The sequence below is a fragment of the Embiotoca jacksoni genome, unplaced genomic scaffold, assembly GCF_022577435.1.
Source record: "Embiotoca jacksoni isolate LCO1_2020_lvr unplaced genomic scaffold, fEmbJac1.0.p SCAF_12, whole genome shotgun sequence".
Taxonomy (NCBI): domain Eukaryota; kingdom Metazoa; phylum Chordata; class Actinopteri; family Embiotocidae; genus Embiotoca; species Embiotoca jacksoni.
In genome coordinates, this window is record NW_027185252.1 from 17552655 (window position 1) to 17575910 (window position 23256).

A 23256-nucleotide genomic window follows, 5' to 3' on the forward strand; every position below is an offset into this window, starting at 1 on the left:
AAAAAAGAAAAAGAGAAGACTGATTTGGATGATGGCTATTGTTTCATATATTCCTCTATAGATATTACGTATGTATTTCATGTAACTAGACTTGGATAGTAAACTGTATATTCACTTCTTCTTCTTCTTCTTCTTCTTCATGGGCGTTCTCTGGGTAGGTAAACACTGTGGCTCTCGTCATGTGATCTCAAAATAGATTAAAAAAAAAAAAATTTAAAAAATGACTGGTAATGTGCTTTTTTTCCCTCACGAACATCCCTCTACTTTTGAAATGTATTTCTTTTTCTTTCTTTTTTTTTTTTTTTTTCCAAATACAACATCTGTGCTTTTATTTTCTAGGTTTTTATTTCCTGACTTGAACGCTGTTTTTTGTTGTTGTTTTTTTTAGACTGACTTGGACGTATGGGTGTCTCAACTTTTTTTTGCAGTATAACTGTGGTTTGAAAACATGGAGCTCAACGCTGCTAACGCTTACTACTGCTTCAGAGTTTGTAGTTCCGACGTTCAGTTTTCTTTTTTCTGTACTAATGAGCAAACCTTATTAAACGTAGTTGTACGACGCTGTGAAACCTTGTGGTCTTTTGCATGGCATCCTTTTCCAGCACTAACTCACACGATGCTTTTGGCCTCTGTCATATTAACACATCTGTCCACTTGGTACTAAGTTGAAGTGTTTTACTCTTGATTTATTTTTTTAATTCATAAACTCAGCGTAACAATTTCAGGTGTCCAAATTTCAAAAGAATGTTCATTTAAGGTTTACATAAAATTCAAACACTAAAACTGTAGATTCAAATATTAAAATCAAAGAGGACCGGACCATAATCAAAACATATGGTCCGTTTAGCAGCTTTGATGGAGGATAATCTCTGAAGGACATCAACTCCATCGGCCGCGGTGTTTGCATCTTGTTCAGTGTGTCTGTAACGAAGCACTAAACGATCCTTTAATGTGCAGAAGTGTGTTCAAATTAAACTGATGAGAGCAGCTTTTATATTCATTCACATCCACTTCCTGCTGTTATTCCTGGATGTGCAACATCACCATCTACTGGTCACAAAGAAAATACATGTGGTTCAAAGGTTTGTAGAATTTATTACAATTCCGCGATCATAAACAAAAAGCAGCAATTACAGAAATATGTACAAGTCTATTATTCTTTTAAAATACTTGTGACAAGTTTCAGGGACCGGCTTGGCGCCCCGTTCAGTCTCTGTAACGCAGCTTCAAGTGCAGCCCCCCCCCCCCCCCCTCCTCCTCCCCAGGTCACTTCTACATCACACGTGGCTGCGACAGAGAATTGGCGTTTCTCCGTCGGGCTCTGGGTCGGCCACCGACTCCGGGACCCGGGTCGCGTGGAGGAGGGGAGTCGTGTCGTCGTCGCCGAGCTCAGCGGGTATAGCACGTGCTATAAAAAGCTGAGGCAGCGTGACGACATCCTGTGGCTTCATGTCACTCTCACCCTGTTTCCCTTTGTCATACAAAAACATATTTGGATCCGTCAGTCAGAGGGGCGCTGACCGGTGTGGCTGGGTACAGCAGTGCTTTTAAGACTTTGTGAGGGGGGGGGGGGGCAAGGGGGGATACATGGTGTCTGAAGCAGTTAACACTGTATACTCTGGTGCTGCGGTGAGGGAGGGGGGCAGCGGTTTGTAAAAGCAGCACCTGCTGCTGTAACTATGAAGGATACGACGCCGCTGCCGTTCATTACTGTAGAAGATGGAGACCGAACGCTGCAGGTGTTGCTGCCGGTTCATTCTCTCGGCAGTTTCTGTAGCGGGGCGTGACGAAGGACTGCGTGGTTCGCTCACAACAAGGAATTATGGGATGTCTTGATCATCGTCCTACCGATCTCAGAGCAATAAATAAGAGAGTCTCTCCTCACTGGCTGTGTTTGAGTTATTGCTGTGGGACGCGAGCGGTGAGCTCGTCTACGGTGTGTGTGTGTGTGTGTGGAGGGGGGGGAGGGGGGGGGGGGGCGTCTCCTCAGGCTCTGACCAGGTCCTGCTCGGCCAGCAGATGAGATGAGTGATGGAGGCTGAGTGGGGTGGGGGTGGGGTGGGGGTGTTGTACGGTGCTACTGCAGCGAGTGCATGAAGCTGTCCAGGTTGTACTCGGTGTCGTACTGTTGCTGGTCCCACAGCTCTCCCAGACCGTCCAGCACCGACTTCATGGAGGCTTTCCCCGAGGTCGACGTCGGCTGCTCGCCCTTCTCGCCCTGAAACACGCAAACACACACACACACGAGGCGGCTCAGATGCAGCGGTATAACACGCAGAAAGTGGCGATGTTTTTGTTTTTTTTCATAGTAAAAACGAAAACGGTACAAAACACTCCCGGGGTTTGTTTTTGTCCCGTTCAGGGAATTGGACCGGCCTCCTGCGTTTCTACGGCTCTTATATCGAGGGGCGATTTGGAAGCAGGACAGGAAGTCGTGTGACCTTTCAACTTGGATGATTTGCGTCTTTCATTTGTTGTGCTGATCAGTTTCCACCCGGCTGATGTTCAGCAGCCAAATCCCATTCTGAATTCTTCCTCCATTTGCGCCTCACTAACATGTCGGTCCTCTCCCAGTGAAGACATCCAAACACCGCGTGTTTCCAGGTGGAAACGAGGTCTCGGACTCGTCTGAACAAACGGAGATCCGTCACATTTATCACATGATCAACCGGTTCCAATGATTTGAGGTGACCGCAAGCCTTTTCACATAATCTCTGGAAATCTGTCTTGATGTCATCCAGCTGGTTTAATACAAATGAACGGAAACGATTCCGTCAGTTTCCCTGTTTGACTCTTAACAACATCTCGCTGCACCTACTTCCTCTTCTACGGTTTAACGCAACATCAGAATTAGCACCGCCGTAGCACAACGTTTATACCGACGTATATTTAAGATACATGTTACGACTGAACTTGTGCTTTACTTTGGTCTACAAATCATAAAAGGCAAACAGAAATGTGTTTTTTATTCATATATGCCGATGTTCAATAAATGGCTCTTCTTCATGAGGTGTATAATTATAATTATTATTATTATTATTATTATTATGATGAGGCTTATACTACAACAGTGGCATAAAATGAGCAGAAAAAGACAATTAGATCTCAATTATTTCTGTGAATTAATATTCAACTAAAAACTTCATGATCACGACAGGCCAACCAGTAAGTTGTTTAAAAAAAAAGGAAAAGAAAAAAAGATGTTTGGGCAGATTACAGACAATAATCTGCATTTTCATAGTTACAGTGTGATCTGTTTATACCAAATGTAGAAATATATTTTTGGTGACCACGTTTAACTTCCGTGGTCACCAGACGTTCCAGATAACAACACTTGCAAGTCAGTTGAGATCAGAGTTGCTGCTCGTCTCTGTCCGCTTTCCTTTAGCACTGAACTCCACAGTGGAAACAAACGAACATCCGTTATGTATGACGGATCGTGTTTAGAGATGTGCGTTCCACAGGAACTCGGAGGTCTCACCTTGTCGAGGGTGAAGAGGTTGAGGAGCTGGTCCGTGCCCATGCTCTGCAGGCTGCTGTTGTCCTGGCTGATGACGGTGTTGGCGATGCTCATCTTGAATTTCTGCAGCCCCATTATCTTCTCCTCCAGCGTGCCTCGTGTGATCAGCCGGTACACGTTCACCACCCGTTTCTGCACGAGAGCAAAACAACAATACAAGTTCCCAGAATGGATCACGTGTGCCGTCCTGACAACTTCATTTCGCTTCGTTTTTTGCGTCGCTGGTTTCAAACAAGAGCGGCGGTGTCACACAATCCAAGACTGATCTAAGGCTCTGCTTAATAATGCATCAAGGAAACACTGATGAACCAGTCACTTTGTACTGAGAGCAGCAGCAGCAGCAGCTGCTTGGCTCCAGTATCACCTGTGCAGATAGATGTGGAGGTATTGTGCCGTATGCTGCGGTACCTGTCCTATCCTGTGGGCCCGATCCATGGCCTGCAGGTCCCTCATGGGGTTCCAGTCATGTTCCACAAACACCACGGTGTCTGCGCCCGTCAGGTTCAGACCCAGACCGCCAACATGGGTGGTCAGCAGCAGCACATCGATGGAAGGGTCGTTGTTAAACCTGAAGGCGCAAAAGGGGAGACGGCCGTCGGCCTCGCGTTCACGTCGCCTGCAGCACTGAGCAGAATCTGCACCGAGTCTCGTTGACAAACGGCTTCAACGGAAATTCAAACGGACCGACCTGGAAACAATGGAGTGCCGCAGGCCGGCCTGCACGCTGCCGTCCAGCCTCAGGTAGGTGACGGTGGGCAGTTTGGGTTTCAGCAGGTCGTGCTCCACGATGTCCAGCATGCTCTTCAACTGGCAGAATATCAGCACACGGTGCTGCGCCACCACCGCCTCGGGGCCCCCCTCAGAACCTCCTCCGCCACCAAGGCCGCAGTCCAACAGCAGCTGGAGGGCAGAAACATGACAGAGCCATGTCAGAAAAAAAAACAACCCAGCTGATCAAAGGCGCTACAAAAATCTCCTCGCCCTACTCGGCCGTCTGGAGAACCATCAACGGCTGATCGGTGGTGCCCCCCCCCTTCCCCCCCCCGGGACATCACCTGTTTGAGAGCGGACAGTTTGGGCGCGTGCTGAATGTCCCGCAGGTTTGAGTTCTGACCCGTCAGCTGCTCCGTGACGCGTTTGTACTCCGGATGCTGCGGCGTCAAGACCAGGCTCGGGTGGTTACACAGCTTCCGCAGGTACTGCAGCGCCTGATGGAAAGTAGATGAGAAGGCAAATATCACAGGGAGGTAATAAGGAGAAGATTAGCGATGCATTCTGAGGAAAGGACGGCGACATCTTTGCATTAACCTGCAGAGTTTATGACTTCTACTATTTCAGTTTGTTTTGTTCGTCTCTGACGATGAGAGTCAAGACCATTCCACCGATCTGCCGGACGCATTAATGCACCAACAAAAAGCATTGAGGACAAGCAGGGAGGACAAGCAGGTCCTACGCTGCTCACACCCATGTTGGTTTTCCTTTAGATTTACAGAAGTTTTACACAGCATGGATTTTGGGGGGAAAAAACCCGAAAGTAATAGGAAACCTTCTTCACAAGAAAACGCCACAGAGCTCCTTTAACTTAAGCAGGTTTATACTTGATGTACCTGGAAGACGTGGCCTGTTGCCTTCAGTTTGGGCTTCTCCTCTTCCTCTGTAGAGGCTACAGAGATGCTGTCCTCCACGCTGGCTTTGGCTCGAGACTTTGCAAAGTCTTCATAGAGCTGAACCTGCAGGTAGTGAGAAAGGTTACACGGAGGTTGTGCCTCTAATGTTGTTGGAGCACCTATAAACAAACACTTGCGTCACTTCCAACCTCAACTCTGCCAGCATAATTACACTAACGAAGACCTTCAGCCTTTAATCTCATTAGCTATCTTAGTCAACAGAAGAAGGCTCTGAAACACACGAGGTCAAATCTTTACAGCTTTTAAAATGTTAACGCGAGAAAAACTGGGATTGATTGAACAGATCGTCATCAGGGGCCACGAGTACCTGTAGAGGGCTCAGGGTGCAGTAATAGTCCTGAATTATTTTAGGAGGAAGATCCTGGAGGACATCCTCCTTCATCCTCCTCAGAAGGAAGGGCAGCACCTGTCGATGCAGAGCCTCCATCGCCAGGACACCTTCAAGCACAAACCAATATTTACTGCCGTTTAGAACCTTTATTTAAAAAGAGCAAAATAAACGAGGGATGTCTGAAAATGTAAAATGTTCAGACAACAGCAGTATATTTAGATATTTAGTCCGACTTACCCGCCTCCTGTTCCCGCGACGAGCTCTTGGCGTCTCGGCTGGCCAGGATGGGTTTACCGTAGCGAGCAGCAAACTGCCGCTCGGTTCCAAGGAAGCCCGGCATGAGGAAGTCGAACAACGACCAGAGCTCCAGGACGTTGTTCTGAGGAGAGACCGAGCGGGAAGACATTGACGGTCGGACTAGAAAAGAAGTTAAATCGTCCTGGTCACTTCCTTCCAAGGTCTCAGAAGGCGTCTCACCTGAATGGGTGTTCCTGACAAGATGATTCGGAAGTTGGCGGCCAGCTGTTTAATGGCTTTGGAAAGTTTGGTTTTCCCGTTCTTGATGACGTGACCCTCATCGAGGATACAGTAATTAAATTTGATATTTCTGAAAAATAAAAAAAAAATAAAAACATTTTTTTTTTTTTTTTTAAATAAAACAGGCTGCCTGCTTCCAAAACTGAAAAACAATCATATGTGAAATTGTCCTCACCTAAAAAAGTCGATATCATTGCGTACAACATCGTAAGAGGCTACTACGAGGTTGTGTTTTTTTACTTGGTGTTGCAACCTAAAAAAAAAGTAAATGTTCAGTTAGCTCAACATGATGGAAATGTTGTCTTTACACAGAGATGCACATGTTCTCTTTCACTTATTCACTTTTGAAAGACTTGAGAGAAGGAAAGGAAAGGGAAAAAAAAAAAAAATAAAAAAAAAAAAAAAAATAAAAAAAAATAAAAAGGGAACATGAATCATCATCTTACACCAAACTCTGACTAATCCTTACCGCATCCTTTCCGTGGGAGGCCCGGTGTAGTGCAGCGGGTTGAGGTACTCTTTGGTGCAGAACTTGCCCACTTCGTCCACCCAGTGGCCGGTCAGCGTGGGAGGACACACCACCAGAGAGGTCAGGGGGCTGCAGTCCGCGGCCTTCGTCTTGGCGTATTCCTGAGCCCTGAGCGACACGCACGCAGCAGGCTGAGTCACATGTTCAAACGCGCCACGTCAAACTTCAGAGAGGACGAGTGTTTTAAAAGAACACAGGAGGAGGTCGAAGAAGAACAAAAACAAATCACTGCTGAAGCCGTCGAACCCTGCGCTGCCCGTCGGGCAGTGCAGCACGTTCAACGGGGCTCAGAAAGGAACAGCATCTTAGATTTGACCATATTCACAAGGTTTTATATCATAAACTAAAAGAACATTCAAGTCGGTCTCCTTTTACATTCTGTCTGCATTACTATTAGTGTATCTATCCTAAAAAAGGAAACGAAGCAAACTGTAATGAGCTTTCACTAACATAATGTAGTTCAGTCCTTTCAGTGATAATTGGATTATAATATTATATATAATATGTCATATAACATTGAATGCATATAAACCTGCTGTGCACTCATATATTACTATTCAAGTAGAAAAGTTGTTTTTAATGTCCTTCAGACGAGAAGCAGGAACAATCATACGAGTGGAGTTGCTTAGCAATAGAACAATCTCTAGAGGAGGAGAGTCGGTGTGCTGGACTCGTAGAGCTGGAAGTGAAAGCCGGTATCGGTGCCGTTCGGACTCGGTACCTGAGGTAGTGATCGCCTGCCAGAATGCAGATGGACTGCAGCGTCTTGCCGAGCCCCATGTCGTCACACAGGATCCCGTGCAGCTTGTATTTGTTAAGGAATGACAGCCAGTTCACTCCGTCCTGCAGGACGACACAAAGACCCACAGCATTATGCGTGCGTCATGGTTTTTATGTTGTGATATTGTCAAACGCAAAGAGTTTTAATAGCCGAGGAAACATCTGGTGTAATCACACATTTTTATATTTGTTGGAAATCGTCAGGAAAAGAAATCCTCACTGAAGCGGTGCTCCTGAGTGAGTTACGGTAACGAGGTCGAAGACCTGGCAGCAACGTGTTGAGCACGAGCAGCAACAATAGCAGCATTTAAACAGGACGACCGCACTGCTCCATTAAAGAGAGAGATGGCTGGTCTCAGCAGAGCCGCCAGCAGCCAACGCTTCCAACAGGAAGCAGCACATTTCGCCTCCGTTTGACTGCTTTAAATGTCAAGACAACCATTTGTTGTCAGCAGCTCGGTTGTCTACAGCCTGCAGCAGTTAAAGCAAACGCTCGTTCCTGAATCTGGCAGAAATATGATGGGACTGGAGGTGAGGAGGCAGCTCGGGCACGAAACGCCCAAATGTTCCAGAAGTTAATTAAATGTGTAAAAATGTCCACAGGCTGCACGTCCTTCATCTGAAAACTGACACGCACACACACACCTGCTGGTACTTCCTCAGCTCGGCTTTAATGGGCACAGGGATCTTGTAGTTCTCCAGCTTTCTGCTGTCGAGCAGCTGCTCCAGGAAGTGACGTTCTCTGGCTTTCTGGCGGATCAGGTCAGCGGACATGGCGGGAGGGTCCGGTATACCTGGCTGGTAGACGAGAGCAAAACAGTAAGACCTTCAGAATTCGAACCCCTTCCCCCCACCCTCAAAAACTGCACCTCAGCCTGCCGTCCGGGCGCTCGTACCTCGAGTGGCAGCAGGCGGATGAGTGTTGCGAAGCACTGCGTGGCCATGAAGCGAACGCTGTCGCTGGGGTCGCTCATACGGCCGAGCACCGGGACGACCAGCAGCACGATGTAGGGAACAATGTCCACATCGAGCTGCTCCATGACACCTGCACAAGATGCTGGTCAAGGACAGAACTGTGCCGAAATAACACACCTTTAATCCTCGCGCGTAACATCTCGGCTTGAAATAGTATCACTGCATATGTGTTATAAAAAGAAAATTAAAAAAAAGAAATGCTGCGCGGGTAAGAAAGCGGAAGGCTTTATGTGACTGAAGGATACAGGCTAAAGACTCGATGGCACCCTCCTGCTTGGTGCAGTCTTCAATAGCAGCTAACCAGGGCAGCACATGCTCCAGGAAGCTGTTCATGGTCTCCAGTGTGGCGATCTTACTGAGCACGCCCACGCAGCGCGCCGCCATGTGACGCACCGCTGTGTACGGGTGCTGCAGGCAGGTGAACAGGTGGGGGAGGTGCTCCAGCAGCTACGCAGGGACACAAAAGGACACACATCTTCAGAGTTGTTTCAAGATGCCTTCATGAACATGTTGTGGGAATCTCTCCTGCTACAACTTTTGTTCCATTACATCGACATGTGAACTTTTTTGAGACGGACTCTTCACGGGTCAAAGAGAAACAACAGCGTTTAAGTCTTCATGTGACACAATTAGAAGTCGCACCAATAATAAAAACTCAGTAAAAGGGGAGTAAAGTGGTGTTGGTGGATCAGCAGTCTTACCAAAGGTTTGAGGTCAGCAGACATGGCTCCAGCCATGACTTCCAGGACTTGCAGTGAGTTAACTAGTTCCTGAGCTGCAGCGTCTCCTCTCTCCAGCTGGAGCTGCCTGTCTGGAACACACAACAGACACACAGTGATTCAGTGTGCCGACCAGATGCCTGCAGGCCTTCATGAGACGTGGATGATCCTGATGAATTATCATGAAGAAATAAAGTGAATCGAGTCGATTTACAAAGACATAATCAAAGACAAAACAGTAACTCGAAACAAGTTAAGAGACTCGTAGACTATGAATGACGGCAGGACGTCAACAGATTCAAACTAAACTTCGATCTGAAGTGTTACATTTAGATGTGCTCAAGTGGATTACAAGCTTCGATCCAATCCGACATACCGATGCAGTGATTGTCCGTCGCCACTGTCCTCAGAGGTCCCACTGTGTTCTCCCAGAGGTACGGCAGAGACTTGGTGAGGTCGGCACCGAAGTGCCTGGCAACAGTCGTTAGGGAGAACTCTGCCCCTCGTCTCTGAATAAGAAATGGCTTCTTGCTCTAAAAGGAAAGTTCATAGAAAAACGGTAAACACAACGGGCCGTTGGTACGAGCTGAATGTGAGGAGTGTGTCGTTTAGCGTCTCTCTCTCTCTCTCTTTCTGTACCTCGTCATTCTCGGCACTGATGGTGCTGCCAGGAGGAAGCTCTGTGGTCGGGGTCTTCGGGGCTTTAGGAGCTGGACCTCTCTTACTGGTGATGGCAAACGCAGCCCTTTGGTGGCGGTAAAGCGTGATGATGCCTCGGGTTTTGTTGACCATGTGATGCATGCCGTCTTTCTCCAACCCACCCCCTTAACGGCACAAGAAATAAAACATGGATGCAATTATCGCACGAGCATATTTCCAAGTCAGTTAATGAATACGCGGCCAACTTCATCCACTCTCACCTTTGGCATTTTCCTGTGTCGGGGGAACGGGGCAGGCGGACGAGGGCGTGACCGCAGAGTCCACGCAGGCCGAGGCACAGAGGTTCTTGATGATCTTGGGGTTGGGGCACGGCGAGCGCCCGGCGCACTGCTGCAGCAGCTTGGCTATAAAAGAAGCAGCGTAACCCTGGATCAGGGTGTTCTCCTCCCTCTTGATGGCCTCCATCAGAGGCCTCACCAGTGGGTTGAGCTTGTCGGGAAGTGCCTGCAGGTTGATGACTGCGCAGGCGGTGAACATGTGCACGCGCAGGTGCAGCTGCTGCCACTCGGCGCTGGTCTCCATCACCGTTGCTTGAGCCTGCTGTCGTTTACTGTCCAGTGCCTGCCACTGTTTGGACTTCACATTCAGACCCGCCGTTGACTCGGTGAAGATGGTGGTTACCTAGGAAACAAGTGGGGACGGATGCGATTTGTTACCGAGGTGCAATATCCATTAACCTTTGCAGCTCAGAGTCAGCTGGGAAACATTATTACCGGAGCTGTCAGTTCAGGAAATGAAGACTTGGACAGAAAACAAATTACAGTTCCACAATATGGAAAATATGACCGCAATAACAACAAATACCATAACAGCTTAATGCCATTATAATGAAGTAGTAGCGTTACAGCTTAGGAATATATGCGAGTGGAATGCGGGTGACTAGAGAGCAACATGTTCCATTAAAATATACAGTGAGGAAGTTTGCTTCATGTAACGGAGGCGAAGTGTTTAACGTGTGTGAGTGTGTATGGATTTACCAATTCATTGGCTTGGTCAATGGTGAAAACGCTACAATTGAGGCGGTCCTGAAGGTCTATCTGGGCGTCGGCGAACAGCGCGATCAGCTGCTTGCACTCATTCTGCATGCGGGTGAAGGGGATGGCGATCTCATCGTAGTACAGCTGCTCAGACAGAATGGCCAGAAGACGAGGCTGCACCATCAGTGACACCACCTGGCAATCCTGAAGGAATTGAGAGAAACGTGCTCGAACGTTAGTTCGGATGTTTTACGAGCGCGGCAGAATCGAGCATTTAGTTTGTTCCGCGACTAAAAACGTCAGTCGACCTTCTGCAGTGCGGACCACTTGCAAAGCACCAGCGCCACCGCGATGCGCTGCAGGGCCGACTTGGAGTTGAGGTGGAAGAGCAGCAGCTGGCCCAAAGACTCAGCTGGTCGGATCTCCTGAGATGCAGCATTGAGCTGAGGGTCACAGATGCACCGACACAGAGCTCCCAGCAATCTGGATCGCAGAGTTACAAAGAGAGCAGGGAAACGCCGGCAGAGCAATTAGTATCTCAGAAATTACGGATTTGGAAATTCAAGCTTATAGAAAGCAACACGCTGTCCTCCAGATCAGAACTTTTTCTCTCTGATGCAACGATGAAAACTTACTTGGCAGACATGAGTCGAGCACGAACCACCACATAGTCCCTTGTCACCGGGTCATCCGTCACCGTGTCGGCGCCCGCTATATACTCCTGAACCGTTTCCTTCACCTGATTGTTCCCGAGGCGTGCCTTCGCTCCAGCCTTATCCTGTAGCAGCAGCACAACATGAATTATTATCGACTGAGAAAATTGAACTCCATATAAATTTCATGTTGTTATAAATGTCTCTGGGGCAGGCGAAGAAACAAACGGTCTGTTGGCACCATTAAATTTAAATATTTGTCTCCTTCTCCGTTTCAAACGCACACTGAATCAACTTGATACGTGCAAAGCTGAGCTGTTCCCATTCTAACTTGCATTCATTCTCCATCAGTTCAGACACACTTCATTAAACAAACTGGATATTAAGTCACTCGCTGGGCTGAACGTGCTTCTCTCCTGTATTTCATTTCCTCTCTCAGACTGTTCAGGTTGCTAAAACTCCTCAAACATACAGACCGCAGCAGGAAGATTTTTAGCCAAGCAGCCACAGCGAGGAGCATTTATTTTGTCTTTTGTGTGAAATCACTTGCATGAAGTTGTTGACATAACGAGCGAAAAGAAAACAAACAAAAAAACTGCTATCCTGAGTTATGTCATACTGACTTTTAAAAACAGACCTTAATATTCATTTTTTGAAACATTAAAATAAAAATATTATTCGAGTCACTGCCTACAATTGCCGTCACAAAAAGCTATTTAAATACTGCCAAACTATAATATAAAACATCAGGTGTTAGAGCAATAGAAGAATAAAGTGTGAATATGAAGTGTACCTTGCAGCGCGCCTTCACCTCCAGCAGCATGTTCAGGTCTATAGGAATGTGAGACGCCTGCATCATGAGACACAACCAGGCCCCCATCCATGGACAGCTGGCTGCTACCACGTACTGTTGGGGGGCCTGAGACAGCAGCTCCATCCACACCTGCACACACGATGCATATCAATAAAAGTCCTCCACACAAGCCTTTTTCCAATCCAAGGACTAAAAAAAAATATATATTTTTTTTAAAATAATGAGTATTGGATTGTTTGTATTATTCTTCCTTTTTCTAATAAGCAAACTTAGGTCGTGTTTGTAATTTTACCCATCAGAGGTAGAAGTTTGGGTCATTCAACAAACCTTTTGAATCAGTTCGAGGATCTCCTCGTTGCTCTCCAGTATGCAGGACTGGAAGATGTGTCGGAGCATATCTTGTAGGATGGGATTTATCCACACTGCACAACTCTGAAGAGGCAAAAACATGAAACACGGCCTCATGAGGGAGACAACTCATTAATCAGCATTCAAGGACTGAACAAAAAAAGGTTTGACAGCAACACTGGGTGGTGTCAATAAAAACATGGAAATTTACTGTATTTATAATACTGTTAAATACTGTATAGCGGAGAAAAAAAAAAAAAAAAAAAAAAAAAAGGTTGGAATGTACTTTGTCATGTGACCATCCAACTGCTCTTGGTCAAACGTACCTGGTCAGCTTTGGACAGCAGAGTGAAAAGAGTTTCTAGCGCTGCCCGTCTTACTGATGATATGGTGTGTCTCAGGAAGGGCCAAACCCGAGGAACCAGCACAGTTAGTGACTGCTGCATGCTGCAGGGAACAGGACACTGTGTCACTATACATAAACAGACAGCAAGGGCCACGCGAGAACATCATAAAAACAAAAACGAATTAAATAATGCATTACTGTCATAACTATAAGTGTACCAGCAGCAAATTAATTTGGTCTTTGTGGTAAGTTGGTTCTGGCTGTTTACAAGTCTGGTTGTCGGCTTTTATTTAAATCAGGTTCATTTTAAGAAAGATAACCGGTTTTAAAAAGCAACTCTGATATTATAATGTGTAATACTGTGAGTGTATTTGCTTTCCCCATCAGTTACAGCTCAGGATAACACAGGAATCAATATGTCGGCACCAAGTCAAAATTCAGAAAGTGTGACAGAAGTTGTTTTTCAGTGGTACCCAGAATACCGAGATACAACAACATGCAGGATGAAGGTGGCAATGACAGAGGAAGCAACAGCTCCACTGTTACTTGTGAACACGTGGTGAGTGTTTCAGTTGTTCACTTTACATCAACATGTTGTGTTTCCGTTATCGTTTGAGAGTTATGACAGACGGCATCTCTTCACACAACGTTCACACAGATTATGGTTTTCTCTTTTTGGCTAATGGATTGATTGAAGAGCTTTGAGCTACTCAACATTAATGGATTACTGTCTTTATTGTTTAGTATATCAAAATATATAGTGTGTGCATGTTGCTACGCACCATTTTTTAGATGAGAGTTTATTTTGAAATACATTCATTTGAGAATTTGCTGTGGTGTCGAGTATCATGACACTTTCACAGCAACATTACCGATAACTAAATGTCTGGTGTGGTGACGTGCTGAGTTACAACACGTTGTTGACTCTGTTCAAGAAACCGACGGCGTCACTTTGCGGCAGCAGTATTTATTGTACGACCTTCAGCGACTGACCTGCACTGACGGACCTGCGGATACGTGAGCAGCGAGGACAGCAGCGTCATGATACTGTTGGTGGAAGCGGTGAGATCGTCCAGGTCCAAAAGAGCATCCCATAGTGTGTTCACTATGAAGGGTACCTGAGAGACGTTGCATTTTACAACTAAATTAAGACCTCCAGAACACAAACACTGTGAAAAATAGAGAGGACACTTCAACACAGGCGGAAGACTATTAACATTTGGGGGGGGGGGGGGGGTCCTCCGACCTTGTTGGGCAGTAGCTGCACCAAGCCTTTCACCACAGGGATAAGGGATGCAGCTGCCACAGCCCTGACATCATCATCTAGGTCCTGTAAGCCTTCTGTGATAGCGGGGAGCACCCGGGGCAGTAGAACCGCAATCAAATCCTGAGCCACGAAGGAACCGACAGATGAGAAACAGCACATATGTATGGGTATGACATCAGGAAAAAAAATTATCTCTACACGGGGAGCACATATGCTTCCAGATTGGAAAAAGCTTTCTGTCCATGCACACACCCTGCCACCCCCACAATTTATATTCATGACCTTATGGTGCTCAAATGAAATACATAGGAGAAGCCCGCTATGCTGATTTAACAGCTCATCATATACACGGTGAACAGGCAGTACCTGACGGACAGCCAGGGCGTACTTGATCCCCAACAGGCCTCCGTGACGGACTTCCCACTGGTCCTCTTTCAGCAGCTTCAGCAGGACGTCTACCGTCATGGAAACGCCGGTTTCATTCATGTGGCGAAGGGCCACGCCGAGCGTCTGGGCACACGTCTCTCTGACAGGAGCCACCACCTGCCAACAGAAGAGATGTAGAATAAATAGAACACTGAGACAACGAGAGTTGGATAATATGAATTTAGTAATTTGCCAATTATTCTGGTTGAGATTGCTCTAATAGGCCAGACAGCCACCATTAATAGAGACGATAAAATGCTGTTTTATCACATATTCATGACAATGTGATGTAGACGTTTATAAAAAAAAATAAAAAAAATCTTCCCTTCGGTCTCGGGGGAGAGTTTTGACTTCCTTCTACAGATAAACATACAATAGCTGATCCAAAATAGGTTGTCATCATGCAAACCTCCAAACTAATAAGGTCAATTCACTGTTTTCCACTGGTACAAATCCAGTCAAATGCAATGTCCCATTAATCTAGTAAACTCCCCTTTACACTCCTTTTTATTGATATAGGTTATTTTGTTGTATTAAGTAGGGCTGCGTGTTGTTTAAAAAAAAAAAATTGTTTAAATCATTGCCAGTACCTTTTCTTTTTCATAAATACAAATTTTATGAAAACATTTTTTGGATAAAGAAAATTCAATGACACATAACGGTACACATCTTTAGTTTCCATGAAGTTTAAAGGGGGCGTGTATTACCCAGGTTATATCCTGTAGCTACAATTAACAGATGTCCCTTAAAAGCCACACATACTGTCGATAGATACAAGCTAACTGCCTGCACGTACATGTCTCGAATCCAAATACACAAGAGTGAAACAAGGCACTCTAATGTAAGATTTACCTAAATTGAAACCAAGTCATTTTATCTGCCTTGGACAAGCTGCCCAAGTAGAGCATATGTAAAGGAAATGCTGTGTTGGCTCACTGAGGCCGATAAGATTTGCTCTTGTGTAAACATAGCAAAACGTTGTGCATTCAAAAAGGAAAATATTATCTTGTTAAAACTTCCATCTTCTTTAATGACATTGTTCAACTCACTGCTGTGTTACATATAGAAGAAAACAGTAAAAGAACACCTCTCAGGCAATGACAACCAAAAGGTGCAATAAATCCTCCAACAGACATAAACACAACTAGAATATTAAAGACACTGCAAGGTCCATTAGATATTTCCTTCCATGACATGACCAAAGTACATCTGGATCCTTTGTTACATATCCTCATATTCATAACACGCTACATCTCAATAGAAAAACACATCAGTAACTTCTAACATCCTCTGACGTTCTGTTTAGTTGTCCAGTGAAGAACAATGAAACCTACCTCGTCTGATACAAAATCTCCAAAGCGATCCAGAGCGAAGACACAGAGAAGCCGGATAACCAGGTCCTCTATCCACTCCTGATGCTGCCGCGACATCTAAACCAGAACATCAGGACAGTTGGTGCCGTGCTTAATTGTCAACAAATAACCTGCAGCAACGGTGGACATGTACCTGTTCTGCAGTGCTTCCTACCAGCTTCCCACCAACAGCACCATGGGACTTGAGGATTTCTCGAAGACCCGTGCCTGCACCATGACGAATCTGTAAACAGCCACATACAATACAATCCTTTTACATAACATTTATAGTAACTAACACTGGTCAAATAAAAGCTGTTAAAATGGGGTTTTTTTGTAAGGGAGGTTTTGTTAGAAACTGAAAAAAGGTAAATAAATAGTTTGTTTGACCCTTCAAAATATTCGCATTCATTATAGGAGTCTGATTTGGTCACGGTGCATCAAAAGACATGAATCAGTTGGGGAGTGACAGCTTCCAATCCTCAAAGTGTATTTTGTGGTGTTGGATCACAGATTAAATCAGCTCACCCCTTCATGTTCAACTGTGTACCATCAACTGAAATTAGCACATCATCAATGCTTTGTCTTTACCTCCCATAACGGATTGAAGAGGTCGTTGCAGAGCTCCTCACAGAAGCTCTCCAGAGGCCACTCGTGTATCTGAAGACAAAGAGACCAGTTACATAACATGTAAACTATTTTACGAGGTCCTTCATACCAGTTCGAGCACTTTAACTGTCTCAGACCTCACCAATAACTTCTTCAGTTGTTTTAGACTCCTTACCTCCTCTAAAAGGCCGGAGTTGTCTGGAACGTTGTCGATTAAGACTTTATGCTCTGTTGCTGGTTGGTCAATAACTACATTGGCGGTTTTTCTTCGTTTCTCCTCAGGTTCACTCTCAAAACTGTCGTTACTGAAGGTTGAAGAGGGAGCAGAGCCACGTTAGCATTACAACTCATCAGACTTCATTTACATGTTGAAATGGGTCGAATCCTTGAAATCCTTAAATATGACAATGCTGCTAAATACACACATGGCTGTACATGGGTCTGTCTTTTGAGATTAGTTGATTTACGATGATACAACTCTCCATGCATAACCAAACAATAATCGTACCTCTTTTCATTAGGATCCACATCTCTGGATCTTTGTTTTGCTACTAGTTTAGCCATCCTTTTGGCCTTATTCTTCTGGCGACTGCTCATGCCTGGCCGGAACTCTGAGTCGATCAATTCAGCAGCTTGCATGTGCTTAAAAGAAAAACAGTGGAGTTGATTATATAGTTTAAAACATAAGGACACACATATCCACCAACAGTTGCTCTACAATGAGGAGCAGATTACATTAAGAAAATTCATTCTCTTGTTCAGAACAAGTGTGGTGCTTACTGCTTTAGGTAAAGCGAACATCCCACTCTAAATCAATAGCCGCTCTTCTACATTCTCTCTGTCTATTTATGTACAATCCATTTTTATTGTTTCATACTGAGCTTGACTTTCAGCAGGCACAGACTACTCGTACCACACAAACATTTAAGGGGTTAGTATCTTTGGTATGTTTGGGACACTACATACTGATGAGGCAAAGCTATAAAAGGCATTTGATACACTATTACCATACAGACAATACTGACACAATGATTTAAAATGTGTGCAGAACTTCACAAGAGAAAAGGCACACAGGCTCGGAGGATGTGAAAATCAGGCAGCATGACTAAACACTAAGCTTGGAAACATAAAAAAAAAACCCACTGATGTTTGAATCATAACAGGCAAAGAAAAGACTGATTCACCAACGCCTGTCAGGCCAAAGAGAAGACGACACAATTAGAATGAATTTATTAGCTTTCTGAGCAGACTTCCTGTCCAGACAAGCCTTTATGCTGAAATGAAATAGGTGTACAATAGCAAGACATGTCGCGAGTCATATGTGTGACTACGGCATCAACATCCTTTCCACTCTTCAATTAGTCAAGTGTAGTTTGAGTTGAACAGGTAAGAAAGCCAATGACCTTAATGTTGTAGTTATGGTAACACACTGGTCATTGGTCAGCATTTTTCCCACACTTGAAGTGTGCTTAACTGACTGCAGTGTTCCTTGCTGTTTAGAAAGATACCATCTACACTGCTGGAATAGTAAAAGCAGTGGAAATTTACAGGAGGTACAAAGCAATTGCAGAGGTTTTTCCATAGTTTTCTTCCCCTGTACTCCCACATTAAAGGATCGTAGAGATGCCTGGAGAGATGGACCTGTTCACAGACGCAAGCCTCCAACTCATCCATTTTACAAATGCGCAAGCCCCCCAAAATTGGGAGGTGTGCCGCCAACTGAAACAATGCCAAAGAGCACCGCATGGAATCAGTAATGACATCACTTTTGGTGTGTGCTGCCATAAGCAATGGCAACGACAAGCTTAAGCCAAAGTACACGAGTCTTAGTCAAAGTCACCCTCTGGGAACATTCAACTGCAATCTGTTGTCACTGAAAGCAGTGACAACAGATGGTAAAGTATAAACTACAATAGGACCTTTAAAGTCCACAACTGTCAAAGAGGCAGTTTCCTTTCAAGTTTGGTAAACCAAAAGGACAATGTCTGGTCACACAAAGCTAAAAGGCTAAAAGGTGACCCACCACATGGTTGCGGGAGCTGGATCCAGCTGTGGGTTTGCTTCCATGAGCTCTGGGCCCAATTTGTTGGCAGGTGTAGTCCAGATCCTCGTCGTTGAACAGCTCCTCGGTATCCATACCAATAGCAGCTCCCATATCGAGGCCCAACTTCTTCTGAAGAAGCTTTCTCTGGCGGGCAAGACGTTCTTTGGGGTCCATCTCACCTGAGAACAAATCACAGGAAGTCATTGGAAAACTAGATGGTGTGGAGAGTGCATTGTGGCAGTGTGGGGAAGACTTGTGTGTAAGTGAACCACAGACTATAATTCTGGAGCTAAATGCAGGTAGGCGGAAAAAAAAAAAAGATTATTCCTCGGGATACAAATCAATATAGTAACAGCATCACAAATAGCTCTGAATGTCACATTGAACTTGCTCGATTTGGTAAACTTTGACAGTGAAGGGGACTTTATTGCTTTTCTATTACTGTATTTTTCGGACTATAAGGCGCACCGGATTATAAGGTGCATTAAGCAAAACAACACAGTCCGGTAAATCAAACTTTCCACTTCCGTACCATTGATTCATTGATGTTGAATTCTTTGGCGGCTGCTCTATTCCCATGTTCTGCTGCGTAGCTAATTGCTTGGAGTTTGAAACCCGCTTCGTAAGCATGCCTCTTAACAGGTGCCAATTTTGGAGTCCTTTTACGTACACACAAATGTACTGTAATATAATGTTGAAGCACAGTAAGTATTACGTATAAAAAGTGGAGGGGGTAAGCGTACTAAATACTGTTCTCTGATTGGTTTATTGTAGCTAACGCATACTCTGGGCGCGGGCTGCCTTACATGAATGCACTTTTAGTTCAGACATTACATTCCTGTTACGGGGCCGATCAGGTCGTGACCCAGCGTACCGTAATGCTCCGAATATCCATTGAGCGGAGCGGCTCCGTTGCTTACCAAAGTCGTACTTACACATTTCGACAGATTTTTGAGCGCATTGTACCACATAAAATCGATCAATAAGCACAACAAGTAACCATACATAAGGCGCGCTGGATTATAAGGCGCACTGTCAATTTTTGAGAAAATTTAAGGATTTTAAGTGCACCTTATAGTCCGAAAAATACGGTATTCTATTATTATCTTATTGCTTCTGTATGCTGCTGTAGCGAAAAAATTTCCCCTCGGGGATTAATAAAGTAACTACCGAACCTAATTTTGTAAACTCTTTGCTTCCCTGTAGTCCGATTTCACTTCTTGTTCAAAACACAAAAGAAGTTCATATTCAAATGGCCATCAAAAGATAACAATGAGCAGCATTGCCAATTCAAATCACAATCAAATTCATGACTAAGTCACACTGCTGCTTATATGGGATAGTGACCAGTGATGTTGTAATAGTATAGCCATAGTTGATTACCATATTTCACAACAGGTTTGTGATTTTAGGGTGTAAATATGGTGCACAAAGTGTGTTTAGCAAACAAGAGTCATGAGACAATCTCTTTCCTCAAGTCAAAACAAACAGGTTGGAAATCTCCCAGTCTGATGCCCTGAGGTCCAACACGACCAAACACAAGACTGTGCAGATTCAACCATGTGTGCGTGAGAGAATGTAACCGTATGGATGTCACTGAAGCTGAAATAATAATTGAAGAGGCACTACAAACCGATTTTGTCATCCTGGAGCTCAAACTCTGCCCCGGCAGATCCCAGCAGAGACACCCCGTGTTTGAGGAGGCGGGAGATGTCAAAGTGGTAGAAACTCAACCGGTCACAAGAGGAGTCCTCTGGAGACAGGTCACATGACTCTATAGGAAACAAACACAAGAGTCTTAATTGTTGTATATTTGTCCCTTAAACTTCTTAATAACTCTTGGGTCATTTTCACAGAAATGTATTCACCATTTATGAGCTGCGATTCCATCATCTTTCTATGAAGCCTTCGTTCAAGTGAAAAAGATAGAAAACTTGGTGTTCGGTAAAAGAAAAAACAACGAGCGAATGACACGAGTATAGGGCAACAGTGTTTAACCTGTTGAGACAATGAGGAGTATAACAAAGAGTCCTTATCAGGGGGTGGCTGCCATGCATCATTTTACCGTTCGTCAAACAATAGAGGGAAAAGCACAAAGCTGTTGTTTTGGAGTCTTCACGTACTATAAAAACTTTTTAAACAGTGATCTGACAATGTTAGTTTGAATGTAACCACGTTTGATAAAAATGCAGTAATAATAGAGAGGGCATTTTATATTTTTGACCAGAACAACCTGCATGTTATCAGCCAACACTATTTAGTTCCCTGTAGCGTCCACGACAACCCGGTAAAACAACACGCATAGCTGATATGAGTCATGCATTTTCTTGTACAAGAAAGCAGTGGTCCGAAACTTATCACAAAAACAATACCGCATTAAGGAAATGGCTCAACAAAACTTGGTGCCAGATGTGACACGTGTACGGCTGAGATCACCCAAATTTGGGGAAATATTTCACGGAACAAGCCTGCCGGCTCACCTGGTTTAGGCCTGGGATTCGGGTTCCACTCTGGAATATTCCTCACAATGGCCTCTACAGCTTGGCCCGCTGCTATACGAGTGTCCCAGTTGGGACTCCTTAGGTAGGTCAAGACCTTATAATTGACAGAAAATAGATTTAATTTATTAATTGTACAACTAGAATTAAACCTATATCATCCAAAAAGAGATGGAAAGAGACAAGAAGAACAGCACACACAAAACAATATATCACAATCTGACTGCAGGGACAGCCACATATGCACAAGTGGACATAGTTGGTTTCTTAAAGTGGCTTGTCCTGTTAGGACAAGGATATATATATATATATATATATATCAAACACACACCTTTGATAAGAGGTTATTGAGTTCATGTGGGTGGAGTTTGACCACTTCTCCAAGCTGCTGGGCTGCTGCTTTCCTGGTTACAGGTGTTGTTCCGGTGTCAAGCAGGATAAACAAACGATCAAGTCTGAAGACGGGTCACAAAAAAAACAAGGTCAGCAGAAACATCAGAGGCCATGCACAACCACAACACTGAACAGAAACATGACGATTCCTCCTTGCCAGATTTTGGTGCTCGACTGCGTCAGGACTTTTAAACAAAAAGCCCTAAAAGTGCTCCAACAGTTTTATGTCACCGTCTTTGCACAAGTTAACCTGCATGTCGATCCCGGCCTGTCACCGAGGTCGTGAGCAGTCTATTAACAAAGCGGAGTGGATTAGAGATGTACGGGGTGTGACCCCCCCCCCGCTCCTCAAACACTTAAAACTGTGACACAAACGCGTGGACTCCGTTATACACGCGACAGAAGACCGATGGACACCACGTGGACTTAAAGAAAACACAACGGAGAGACAGAAGTGAAGGACGATGTTGACATCAAGGCTGCAAAACGCTTCGCAAACAATGTCACAAGATGTTTGCGGTTCAATTTTGCATCGACTGAGCAGCGTCACGAGCCGGTGGTGTCCCGGTGTCCCGGTGTCCCGGCTCCGGTCGACAACAGTAACGGGACGAGTTGATCTCCACGGCTCCCGGCGGTCTCTCGTTTCCTGACACGACTTCACAGCAGCATCAGTTCACGACACCGCGGTGTAAAATCCACGTTAACAGACATGTCCGTACCTGCAGCGAAACACGAGTCCGAACGGACTTCTGGGGCCGCGCCGCGCCGCGCCGTGCCCGGCTAAGAGCAGTGCCTTTAAGTTACTCACTCACTCACTCACCGGCTGCGGGCGGCCATGCCATCTCTGCCGAACCACAAAAAAAAAAAAAAAAAAAAAAAAAAAGCTAGCAGGTGTTAGCGAGTCAGTTAGCTAATTGTTAAGAGGAAAGTCGGACTTCTAAAGACAAGAGTCGCTCCGGGAATATCTCACCGTGATACGGCCATGTTCAGTCACTGCACTCGCTTCCACGTCCAGCATTCAACAGGCCGTACGCGGTTCGAGACTCTCCCTCCGACGCCGTTTAACGTTTCTGACAGATTAGCAGCAGACGAAGTCATTGGCTAGTTAGCTGGTTAGCTGGCTAGCCGCGGCCCGGCTGTGTGCTTCTGTCCGCCGGAGACTTTCACCACCGAGACATGTCCTCAAAGTTCTCCCCGCTGTCCCTCTGGTATCTCCCCCCGCAAAACACCATCAAACTAAAGCTCGATTTACCCTTCAGCGGTACTCGCAGATAAATATTTCAACCTAATACGATTTAAAGAGTTATTTAGTCGCACGTTGAGGCCAACCCAGACAACTGTTTTTATATGAGGAGCCATCTTGAATTTATTCCTTCCTCCATGGCAGGCGGAAGCTGATTGGCTAGAAGCATCCTGGAGGGCCAATCAAAATGCACGTTAAAAGAGGAAGCGAATAAAGAAAAAAAAAAAAAAGGAATAGTCTACATTTTTGTTGTTCAATCTTGTCACCCATATTGTTGCACTCGGCTTCATTTATATGAATACATATATATGAATATATATGTATATATATATCACATTTACTTACGATATGTACAAGCTTGATATCATTTATCACAATGTGCTTCAAATATGATATCAAACGATTCAATATTGCCAACTTTTAGAATTTTCTGATGTTTTCATGTATTTTCACGACACAATATTTGCTGGCATTGCTCTCAGTTATA

At 45.0% G+C, this 23256-nt stretch overlaps 1 protein-coding gene across 1 annotated transcript; it reads right to left on the reverse strand.

The window, feature by feature from the left end:
• Positions 1 to 1075: 1075 nt before the first annotated feature.
• On the reverse strand, positions 1076 to 22886 carry btaf1 (BTAF1 RNA polymerase II, B-TFIID transcription factor-associated). Its single transcript, XM_069145238.1, has 38 exons — positions 22497 to 22886; positions 21465 to 21588; positions 21116 to 21230; positions 20269 to 20409; positions 18615 to 18814; positions 17100 to 17233; positions 16767 to 16896; positions 16574 to 16642; positions 16137 to 16226; positions 15965 to 16060; positions 14571 to 14747; positions 14184 to 14324; positions 13931 to 14055; positions 12918 to 13038; positions 12571 to 12675; positions 12223 to 12372; positions 11412 to 11554; positions 11085 to 11259; positions 10777 to 10980; positions 10000 to 10420; positions 9719 to 9903; positions 9456 to 9612; positions 9062 to 9171; positions 8606 to 8807; positions 8282 to 8430; positions 8031 to 8183; positions 7327 to 7448; positions 6546 to 6713; positions 6252 to 6329; positions 6017 to 6146; positions 5777 to 5918; positions 5516 to 5646; positions 5128 to 5250; positions 4576 to 4728; positions 4209 to 4420; positions 3929 to 4088; positions 3482 to 3652; positions 1076 to 2218 (listed from the first exon to the last, which is right to left on the reverse strand). The coding sequence occupies exons 1-38, from the start codon at positions 22508 to 22510 to the stop codon at positions 2078 to 2080; spliced, it is 5562 nt and encodes a 1853-aa protein (XP_069001339.1). The 5' UTR covers positions 22511 to 22886; the 3' UTR covers positions 1076 to 2077.
• Between the last annotated feature and the right edge of the window lie 370 nt (positions 22887 to 23256).

Excerpts from the sequence above, each read along its gene's own strand:
- btaf1 (XM_069145238.1), bottom strand. Across the intron at positions 17,234-18,614 it reads CCAGCTCCCGCAACCATGTG|CACATGCAAGCTGCTGAATT; the intron begins GTGGGTCACCTT and ends TTTTCTTTTAAG. Across the intron at positions 16,227-16,573 it reads TCTTCAATCCGTTATGGGAG|ATTCGTCATGGTGCAGGCAC; the intron begins GTAAAGACAAAG and ends GGCTGTTTACAG.